The 11,864-nt window shown below is 43.5% G+C and overlaps 1 protein-coding gene across 2 annotated transcripts in view; it reads right to left on the bottom strand.

The window, feature by feature from the left end:
• Positions 1-11,250, bottom strand: part of ACVR2A (activin A receptor type 2A) — an 83,257-nt gene extending 72,007 nt beyond the window's left edge. The window contains exon 1 of one of the 2 annotated variants that reach the window (XM_073634221.1): positions 10,775-11,250. In XM_073634221.1, the coding sequence (XP_073490322.1) occupies positions 10,775-10,829 (55 nt within the window). In that variant the 5' untranslated portion in view covers positions 10,830-11,250. The remainder of the gene's footprint in view (positions 1-10,774) is intronic. The other variant, XM_073634222.1, reaches the window with a different exon arrangement.
• Between the last annotated feature and the right edge of the window lie 614 nt (positions 11,251-11,864).

Here is an 11,864-nt window from a genome sequence, read left to right on the forward strand (position 1 = left end):
GGGGGGGTGATTTGGAGGCAGGGTCCTGTGTAAGTTCATCTTACAGATTTTCTGTAAAAGGTGAACTTATCCTTTAAGATGACAAATACAAGTCAAGAAACATCCTGCAATTTAGGGGTGACCCAGTGACCCACAAAGAAAATACGGCCAAAAGAGCTTCTGCCCTACTTCTCCTTTAAAGCAAAAGCAATCAAATGGCCTTTAAAGACACAGTTGACATGCAGAAATGTAAACTCTCATACCTGTCAAAACACGTGTCTTTTTGTTCTGCCACCCTTGTGATTTAAGTTCCCCTGTCACACTGTACAACCAGAGGGCAACATTACTATGAAAGCTGAACTCCAGCCTTTCCTTCTGTCTTAGACAGTTGTACAGGCCGCTCTCACACTGCAGCAAGTCAGATACAGTCCACCTCATTTCCTGGCTGGAGGACAACCAGCATCATCTAGCCCTTTCCTCCCCAGCTCAACTCTGCCCCCACCCATTTCATTCATTGGACTGCAGTTCTTTCAATAGAGGAGGATCAGCATCACATGTGGGCGTTACTTAGGATGGCCAGCTGTTAATCAAGAAGCTATGTGCAGCCCCTCCCACCAGCCATGGTCTGCCTGCAATGCAATTAGAAGCACAGAGATGAAATATTATGAACCAGGGGGGACAGAAAAGCATATTAAACTTCCTGTTTGGTTTCCCTAGCTCCAGCCAGCTGGACACCACATTGCTGGCGAGTTCCCACTTAGATATCATCCCCCCTCCCCATCCCTTGCCAAACTGATAAGTTAGGATGACCGTGATGTGCAATGCAATGCTCGACTCCAAGCAGAACCTCAATCTTTGCAGAGAATTGAGTGAACTTATAAAATAAAGATCTTGTACTATAAAGAGATTCAAGTTATGTTAGCATTTTTCAAGCACACCAGCTTCTTTTTGAATTGTTTGCCGGAATAAAGATTAGGTTTTTACGTTTGCCTGGATTTCCACATTCAGTACAGCATCAAAATACTGGAAGTCCTAGTTTCTATAACACCACATTACGCAATAAAAGGTCACACGACCAGAGATTTTTTGCAGCAGGAAGGAACTCGTACTAAAATTCACAAAATCTAGGCCCCTTTCACACATGTGGATCCATTATACAGATTCCGCTTGCTCAGCAGGGAATCGATCCCGCTGAGCCGGCAGATGACAGGTCCGTCTCCGCTCAGTGTGCAGAGACAGACCTGTCAGATCTCTGCTCTCCTCTATGGGGAGATCCGATGAAAACAGACCGCCTGTCGGGTTTCATCCGATCCACCAGACAGATGGAAAATAGGACCACCTTCCGTCTGGATTTAGAGGAGCGGAGGTCAGCGGACAAGTCTCCATCGCTGACATCCGTCGACATCAGGTGGACCTAAATGGTCCGCATGTGTGAAAGGGGCCGTCTTTTTCAGACTGGTGGGACTCAAAAACACTGTTTTCCTGATTTAGACAATTATATAGTTAAAGCGGCAGAATAAAACATGTAAAATTGATAAGATTTAAGCTTTTCAATTTAAACAAAGGCTTTGGCTCTCAACTGGTCCATCTCTGGTAAAACCTGAACTTTCACAGCTCAACACAGTCACACAATCAATACTACTATAGACAGTGGACTAGACACCCTCTATTTAATAACCACAAGGAAACGGATCTATTCAGCAGAGCTCTCTAAGATGTGAAAGCTTTACAAATACAGCTGAACGTCGCCTTTTACTGAACAATACTGAACCTAACTAACCATGAGTGAGGAAGGAGTGAAATTAGAGCTGAATGACAATGGCTGTGCCACGGTTACTCCGCAGCAACGAAGCAGAACACGTTCCACTGGCTGGAAGGGACAGATAAATCAGACATTAAACATTCAGACTGCTTCTGTTAGCAAACACTGCGGCCTTTCAGCCATGCAACTGCATGGCTTTCCAAAAAAATGAAGCATAGGCCTTACAGCACAATCGCACAGACCAAAATGTATGCCAGCTTGCCATCTAACAGCAAATATATGTCATTAGGATGTAGGCGGCCAACTGTCAATCAAATGCTGGGACAAGACGAGGCTTGCATACAGAAACTGAGCAGTTCAAAACATACACTACCATATTATCGTGATTACTTCTGAGCAAAATGCAGCAAACAGCATAACAAAAAAAAAAAAAAAAATACAAAATAAAGCGGGAAAAAAGCACTTAAGCCTAACTATTTAAAAAATTGTTCCCTCCCTCTCTACCTATCCTATATAAAAAAAAAAAAATTCAAGTTAGACTTACCGGTAACTTGTTTTCCATGAGTCTTTCAGGACAGCAGCATCAAGTGCTGTCCTGAAAGACGATAAGGGAAAAAGTGTGTACTTACCCACTTTTTAATCCACACTGGTCCAGGCATGCAATTCTACAGCTCTGGCTCAGGAAGCATTAAACCAGGGATATGCAATTAGCGGACCTCCAGCTGTTGCAAAACTACAAATCCCATCATGCCTTTGCCTCTGGGTGTCATGCTTTCGGCTGTCAGAGTCTTGCTATGCCTCATGGGACTTGTAGTCCTGCAACAGCTGGAGGTCTGCTAATTGCATATCCCTGCATTAAACAATGGCCGTGAACTCTGGGAGCCGTGACGTCACCTATAGGCTCCCAGGGCCCAGCCATTGTCACCGCTCCATTCTCCCCCCTGCAGCAGCCGCCCACTGACTAAGGGGAGCCATGCTGCAGGATCACGTGACCAGAGCAGATTAAAAATAGGTTATGTATACAGATTTTTTTTTTTTTTAAATACAGGTTAGGCGGGAAGGTAAGTAAACATAACTTTTTTACCCAGGTAAACAAACACAGCAGCAGTACGAGGTTTGTAAAAGGGGAGGGACCTCAGGCAATTTGAGAAGATCTTTCATTGTACTACGAGGTTGGCTTTAAGACTTCTGTCTGTTGTGATAAATGCAATCTCAGGTCCCCAGGGTCCTGGAAGTAGTTCCTAGATCCTAGACTGGCCTGGCTCCTGAATTTCAGGTTCTAAGGCACACCAGTATACGATATCTCCACTTTGTATGCATTTTTAATGCACACTGAAGTAAAAATAAGTCTCATTCTTTTCTAAATCAGTCTGTTAACATATGTGCTGCATCACTATGTTTGCAAAGTACTGCAGGCTGCACATGCTGAGAAACACAAACTACAAAATGCACATTTTTTGTGCCCTTCTAAACTATTACTCTGTGTGATCTAGAGGATTCTGGGAAATTTCACGCAGTGCAACACAGCAAATAAAGCTAAAGCCCTGTACACTCGGGCCGATTGTCGGGCGACAATAAAAAACGGCCGACATTCGTGCTGTGTGAATGGCAGCCGTTTGGGCAGGCTTCTGTCGGATAAGCATGCTGGAAAATCAATGGCTGACCAGAGTGTTCTGGTGGGGGGGGGGCGTCCCCCTGTCAGAACACAATAGCGCAGAAGGGGAGATCGCTGTACTAACATTTGATTGTCAGTACAGCGACTCTGAACGGAGCGGACGTTTTTTTTTTCGTTCAACGCGCTGGATTGAATGGAAAAAAACTCAGTGTGTACCAGGCTTAATACGTGTATGGTTTTAATGCAATCGATGTAAATTTGTCTTCCCTTAAAGCAGAGCTCCACCCAAAAAGGGGAAGGTTCGCTTGTTTGCTTCCTCCCCCTCTGCCGCATCTGGCACCTTTGGAGGGGAGCAGATACCTGACCTGACAAAACCAGGTACCTACTTCCACTTCTGGGTAAGATCACCGCCATCTACAAAATTTCCAAGCCCCTACTCCTCCCCTCCACCCACCCCCCGCTGCCTTCTGGGATACACAGGTCCCAGAAGACAGCAGGACCATTCAGAAAGCGCAGCAGGAAACAGGTTGTGAAGATAGGCTTCGCTTCCCATTTCCCTTAGTGACAATGTCAGAAACTGCCCCAGGAGCCGATGGACGGATCAGCTTGGGGTGCAGACATTCCAGGATCCCTGGACAGGTAAAGTGTCCTTATATTAACAGTCAGCAGCTACAGCATTTGTATCGGCTGACTTCTTTTTTTATTATATTTTTTTTTTTTTTACAGGCTGGAACTACTCTAATTTAATAAAAGATTGTCTAAAATTTTAATACTGACTAACTGGCTTATTTAACATTGTAGCCCAAACAAAAGTAACCTTGTGGAACCACAGTTCACTTGAAATGTCACTAAACTAGATTAGTCAGATGATTATTTTTTTTTTTTTTTTTTTTTTTTTTTTTTTTTTTTTTTTTTTTTATACATTCTATATTTGTAAGATTTGTTTTCACATAAAATGCCACAGATGAAAGATATAAGGGAAGAAAAAACTATGAATTTTGATTTGTTGCTCTAAGTTAAAAGGACCGTAGATGTTTAAATGTCATTGACATTGTTAACAACCAGTAGATCAGCAAAGCATTGACACGTGACAACTCATTCTAGATAATATGTTAAGAGAAAAAAAAAAAAAAAACCCACACACATTGAAATTCGAAAAAGTTCATAAAAATTACAAAATCCTAGGAAAAAAGAAAAAAAAAAAAAAAAAATTCTACCCAGTCGAGAATGTCACCTTCCATTACGTGAGAAATGCAACTGCAGCAACATATCTGTCACTGAGAGGATTTGTGCTACATGTTTGCCTATAGCCAGCCACCTGCTTAAGCCACTTAGAGCGAGATGCTTTATCAAACGTTAAATGTACAGCTGTTTTTTAATGTGTACTATTTGGGCGTTCCAGGCAGTTATCCATCGCAAGAACAAATGCACACGCACATTACGCGAATGTCAATCTCGGCCCAGGCAGAGAAGGGGGGGGGGGGGGGGGGGAATTGTTCACGATATAAGACAGAAACACGATCAATAGAGGTTGGGTTTCAGAAACGTGCTGCACATGCAGAGCTGTCCTGAAATGCTCTGCCATCAGCCTTCACATGACCAGCCACCAGAGCGTTAATGCTGTACACATCATTACAGCCTGGCACACATCTGGGGATCGGGCATGGTACCCATGCCACCATGCAACTTAGAAACTGCAAGATCCCCTGCTAAACAGAAGGTCTCCACTATTTGTCCATACGTATATGTGGCAATGGTTTGTACATAAACATTTCCTTTCACTCACACTTGTTACCAATTCAAGGCCCTAACAAGACTATGCCTGTAACATGGAAAGGCCCATAATAATGCTTTAACAGATGCATGTTTTATTGCTACAGACAACATAAAACTGCACTACATCATGTGTAACCAATATTAGCAACATAGCACTACTCTCTGCAGAAATACAAGTGCCAGATACACAAAATCACAGTCGCTGTAAAGAATTTGCTTTACATGTCCATGGCATAAAGCCCATAAAACATCAAGGGAACCCAGTGAAGAACTAGTCAAACTATAGTATATGTAATCAGTAACACGCGATCCCTTTGTGCTTTAAAAATGATAACATATAAAAAGCCACAACAAGAAATACATAATTCAGCAACATTATGTTACAGAATTTGCAAATGCAGGATCACTACCAGAACCCCCCTAGGGTTCCTCCAGAAGTGGCTAGGAGTTCTGAGCTGTGGCTCCCATTTGAAGGTGCCTGCAAAGTTCTGGGGCCAATGCCACTTGGAAGAGCCAGCGCTAGGACACAATAACTTTGTTTTTTGCAGAATGCAAAGAGGGCATTCTTCCCGCTCACCCCAGGTTCAATTTTATTCTTTAGCAGTGGTTCCCCAAAACCTGAAAGTTATATCGAGGGTTCCTCTTAGAAAAAAAGAAAAGAAAAGAATAGCCCTGGCATACGCCATGAAAGGCTCCTAAAAACTCAGCAAACATTGAACTTTAAAGGAAAAGTTCACCTTTCATAACGTTACACCCATATTCAGGGTATAACCTGATACTGTAGCATCGGCTCCCGTAACCCCCCCCCCCCTTGTGACAGTGAGCAGGAGTTCTACTCCCCCCGCTCGCTGCTACAAAAATGCCCAGCCACATCATTCATTCAGAGTTCTGTGAATGAAATGTGAAAACTACAAGTGCAGACAGCCTTTGAGGCTGCCTGCTTGTAGTTCTCAATGAACTACAAAGGCACTGTTGATTCTTCCATCAGCATGAAACTCATTTCCATACAATGTACAGGGAGACAGCTTACACTGACAGTCTGTAGGAGTCAGCAGATTGAGGGTGCAATGCTTTCCAGGCTCCTACACAAAAACACAACAAATGCAAATTTTTTTACCTGGAAAAATTGTGCACTTACTATTTGTATTTTTAAAGTGAAGTTATCCTTTAAAAACACACTATAGACAGCATTACAATACTACACAGTTAATCTGTTGCAGTTTGCCCCCTCAACATGCACAATGAAAACCTTAGAACATAGAAAAAACCTACAAAATGCAAACTTATACACCTTGAATAAAATGGTAATATAATACATGTAATCAAGCACCCAAATCAGCCCCTGGCATTTTGGATAACCACACAGCAAGACATGAAGCCAGCTTTCTGCAACCTGTGGCTGTCTAGTAATGCATTTACACATTTAAGTCGTAGGATACTTGCACAAAGCCACCTCTGAACCAGCAGAACCACAATTTCAAAGTTAGCTAGTTACATATATTGCTGCTCCAGAACCATCCCAACCTGCACATGAATGTAAATGGGGCCCCTACACTACAATAAATATAAGATCACACAGCACAAGCATAGGTGGGTCCCTACACAGTTCAGGTACTTATTCAAATCAACATCTGTGGCGGAACACTGATTCTCAGAATGACAGGATATGCTGGGAATTATTTCAAATGATAAAGTCACTGCAATGGCTGCAGGTGTCAAGGACTAGTAAACTGCACCAGGACAAGTCATATGATCTGTAATTTACACCCTAACTTTTTATATCCACATTGCATATGTTGATATTTTACTACCTAGAAAAAACTAATCCCATCACAGCTACAGAACCACAGCAATGTACAAATACATTGAATGCAACCCCCCCTTCTGTAAGCACAAACATTTCCATATCATTTGCAGGGACACTTCTGCTGAAACTAAGCCCATCTTGCACAACATTATAATGAAAGTCCAGAACACACAAACATACCAACTCATAACACTTTCAATGTGCAAATGTTGCCGTGTTAACCACTGTTCTTCAATCAAGGTGAGAGGACATTGATAAATAAGGTCTACTATTGACAAGCAGATAAACATTTGACAGTGCAATGATTTTTTTTTTTTGTGTATATTTCTAATGACAAGAAAAATAGTTCTAACTACAAAAAAATGCAAATCCTGAAACATGTCCCTGGTAGCCAAGAACACTTGGCAATGAAGAATGAACAGATATGCATTTGACAAGCCAGAAGAAATGATTTCATGGCACAGTCAGTCTTTACTGAAAATTCCCTAACAAATAGTTTTATGAGCCAAAGTCTGTCCCTGGAAACTAGGCAGAGATGGGAACTATACATTGGACTAGAGAACCACAGAACTATACAGGAAAACATTCCACAGCACAGCGGATGAGGACCAACATTCTGACAGAAAAACCTTCCATTGCAGAGACTGTCCCGCACCATCTCACCAAACAAGACTTTTTTTTTTTTAACAGAAGAGATGGCCTGCCATCAATGTTTGAGGGACAGGTCTCTACACAACAAGGACTGTCCCTGGGAATCACAGGCCCCTGGCCATACATTATACAATTTTCCTTCAGATTTACCAAAGCCATATAATATGAGGTCAAACCTAAACACATTGTATGCAAATAAGCAGGCCCTTGCACTACATACCTGAAGTTAAATCTAAAGGAAATTGAATAATGTATGGCCAGCTTTAGTTGCCATTTAATGATCTAAGAGCAGTGGTCATCAACCCTGTCCTCAGGGCCCACTAACAGGCCAGGTTTTATGTATTACCTTGGGGAGATACAGACTAGAATACTGCAATCACTGAGCAGCAAATTATATCACCTGTGATGTATTTCAGTTATCTTGAAAACCTGGCCTGTTAGTGGGCCCTGAGGACAGGGTTGATGACCACTGTAATAGAGGATATTTTTTACAGCCTGTACTGCAATCCCAGAGCAGAAAAATAAATAAATCAAAACTCAAGGACAAAAATCACATAAAAAAAAAATTATATATATATATATATATATATATATATATATATATATATATATATATATATATAGATAGAGAGAGAGAGAGAGAGAGAGAGAGAGAGAGATCTACAGCGACTGCACTTCCAAGTTCTCTTGTAGTGCAAAGTGGATTTGCTTTTAGTAAATCAGCCCCTCAAAGCATGGACAAACAACCACGCGTTGCATCGCTTGATACTTTCACCAAATGATAAATCACTTTGTTTGCTCATATCGCTTTATGTACCGCAATTTCAAAACTTGGGTTATGAACTCATGCATGTCATGAAGGTTATAGCACAAGCTAGTCTTTACTGGAATCCTGACAACTGATAACCCTTTAACACAAATCTTAACAAAGTCCCTGGAAAAGACAGCTGTGAGGATCGCCATTAACAGATCATGAAGCCTGTATGGCCTGTACTGCAATCCTGTGATCACAAACAGATCTAGGGACAAACCTAAGAACCAGAGACTGTCCCCGGGAGAGGGGAGAACATGGATATCACTGGACAGCCATTGAATGGAGAAGACAGGAGCATATTCTCACAGCTGACTAGTACTGAAATCCCATCCCAGTGACAAACAATCCAGGGAGAGAAAACTTCAATTGCAGGGACCTTCCAGGAACACTGAACAAAGATTTTTACCACACAGTACCATACAGATGGCCTGCTGTGCCCCAAATCTTAGGGACAGCTCATAGCAGTGGGGACTGACCACAAGACATCACAGGCAGTGAATGAGCAACAAGATGTAACCATTTCTATACAGCACCATGTACGAAAATGTAACCATTTCTACACAGCAATATATTAGAAAATGCAACAATTTCTATACAGAAAGATGCAATGTAAGAATATGAAACCATTTCTATTCAGCACAATATAGAACAAAATGTAACCATTTCTATACAGCAAGATGTAACCATTTCAAGTAAGAAACTGTAACCATTTCTATGACAGAAGATGAATGTAATCAGATAAAGATTCCCATCACACAGATGACCTGCACAGAAATACCAAACTCCTGGGTAACCTATTCGAATTTTAGAAGCGTGCCATGGGTGGTTATTAAGGCCTTTACAGAAATCCTGTGGCATGGAATATCCCGGGAACAAAATCCCCATAATATGATAATGAAGATTTTACATCCTGCATTAAAATCCCATGGTCACAAAAAAAAAAATTATATATATGTATACACACAAAGATGAGGGTCAGGGACTGTCCCATGGGAGAGTAAATATTGTTTGCATTATTAAATATGTTTACATTCAGGAACAAACCTGAGGATAGTCCCTAGGAAAGGGAAATACTTTACAATTCATTTATTTAGGGGACATGAGGACCAGGGACTGTCCATTTACCTTATGAAGTGATCTATGGAGGAACACAAGGACAGGGGGATTGCATTGTTGTATATATTTTCATTCAGGGATAAACACGGGGACCACAGACTCACCCATGGGAGAGTGAATATTGGATCTATCTCCATAGGCAAGCATGAGGACCAAACACTGTCCCTGGAAGAGGAAAGACACCATGTAAATAAATAGTGTCTTCCCTCTACCAGATGAAGATCAGGAGGAAAAAAAAGAGTCCATCTGAGAGTGAAGATCATTTACATTATTAGATATACATTCAGGGACCGTCCTCATGTTTGTCTCTGCACTTGATTCCCATTGTTTAAAGAGAAAAAAAAAAAAAAAAAAATATATATATATATATATATATATATATATATATATATATATATATATATATATATATATATATTTTATCTTTTTTTTTTTTTTATTTTAACTAAGATAAATAATATCTTAGTTTTAACAATGCAAATCAGGGAATCAAATGCAGGGACAAACATGAGGACAGTCCGTGTGAGTGTGTATATATGTATACATACATATATACATACATACACACACACAGGTTATTTGTAAATTGAGTATATTTCCACAGACAAAACATGAGGACCAGGGGACGGTCCCTGGAGTCAGAAGAGACCCCTCCATGTGTCCGATGTCTCCAGGGACACACATGGTGGACGGTCTTCATGTCTGTCCTGAGATTTGATTTCCTGGTTTACTAAAATAAAATGTGATGAGGAGGAGTTCCAGTCCCTGGCAGGACACACATGTGATAGAAGATCCAGGGACTGACCCCAGGGACTGTGGGAAGGATGGACGGTGTGTCTATAGAGGTCAGGATGGAGGAGGTGAAGGCAATGAAGTCTTGAATAGAAGCATCATGGAGGAGGGGAAGCGGAGGATGGGGATGACTCCTCAGGGGGAAGCGGAGGATGGGGATGACTCCTGGGGTAAGGAAGGGGATGGGAATGACTCCTGGGGTAAGGAAGGGGATGGGAATGACTCCTGGGGTAAGGAAGGGGATGGGGATGACTCCTGGGGTAAGGAAGGGGATGGGGATGACTCCTGGGGTAAGGAAGGGGATGGGGATGACTCCTGGGGTAAGGAAGGGGATGACTCCTAATGAGAAGTGTGGAATGGAGGGGAGTCCTCCGGGTAAATCAGAGGACGGGGATCCCCGGGGGGGGGTGAAGCGGAGGCCGGGGATGAGGCCGGGGATGGGGATGAGGCCGGGGGTCTTACCTGAGGAGCAGGAGATGAGGAACACGGCGAAGGCCAGCTTGGCGGCGGCTCCCATGTCTCCGGCCTCCTCTCTCTCTCGGTCTCTCTCTCTCGGTTTCTCTCGCACACAGACGGGTCCGGGAAGGGAGAAGCGAGGCGGGTGTTTGTCGGGTCAGGTCCAGCACGTGCGGCGGGTCACCAGCCTGAGGGCAGGGTGAGGAGAAGCAGTAGGCGGGAGGCCCCCATGGAAGAAGAAGAAGAAGTCACACATACACCGGGGGGGGGGTGTCGGGTAGATGGAGAAGGCGGCTCAGTGTCTCCGGTCGGGCCGCTCAGGGCGCCTCTTCGTGTAGCAGCATCCGCCGTCTCCTCTCATCTCCTCTCCGCCCCATTCAGCCGCCACAGAGCCCCCCGAGCCAAGATGGCGGCCCCGAACGATTGTTTTTGTTTTCTCGCCTCCTCCTCCGCGACTACAGCCAGGGAGGGGACGGGCGGCTTGGTGAGGATGGCTGATGGGCGGCGCCGCGGGCCAATCGGAGACGAACAAAGGAGGGGCGCGACGGCACGATCCAATGAGCGAGAGGGGGCGGGCGGAGGGTTTCCGGAAAAGGCGGGGTGCTGAGGGGGCCAGTGACGTCGAGTTTGGGGCGGGGCGGGGCAGTGAAAGGGGGAGGGGGTGACATGAGTGAAGCGATAACCGTGCAGAGATGTATGGAAAGGACAGGAGTGTGTGTACAGGAGAGGAGAGTGTATAGTGTGCAGGAGAGAGAGGAGTGTGTATAATGTACAGGAGAGCGAGGAGAGTGTATAATGTACAGGGGAGAGGAGTGTGTATAACGTACAGGAGGAGAGTGTATAGTGTGCAGGAGAGAGATGAGAGGAGTGTGTATAATGTACAGGAGAGTGTATAGTGTGCAGGAGAGAGAGGAGATTGTATAACGTACAGGAGAGAGAGGAGAGTATATAGTGTATAACGTAAAGGAGAGAGAGGAGTGTGTATAACGTACAGGAGAGAGAGGAGAGTGTATAGCAGGGATATGCAATTAGCAGACCTCCAGCTGTTGTAGAACTACAAGTCCCATGAGGCCTAGCAAGACTCTGATAGCCACAA

The sequence above is a fragment of the Aquarana catesbeiana genome, linkage group LG06, assembly GCF_042186555.1.
Source record: "Aquarana catesbeiana isolate 2022-GZ linkage group LG06, ASM4218655v1, whole genome shotgun sequence".
Classification (NCBI taxonomy): domain Eukaryota; kingdom Metazoa; phylum Chordata; class Amphibia; order Anura; family Ranidae; genus Aquarana; species Aquarana catesbeiana.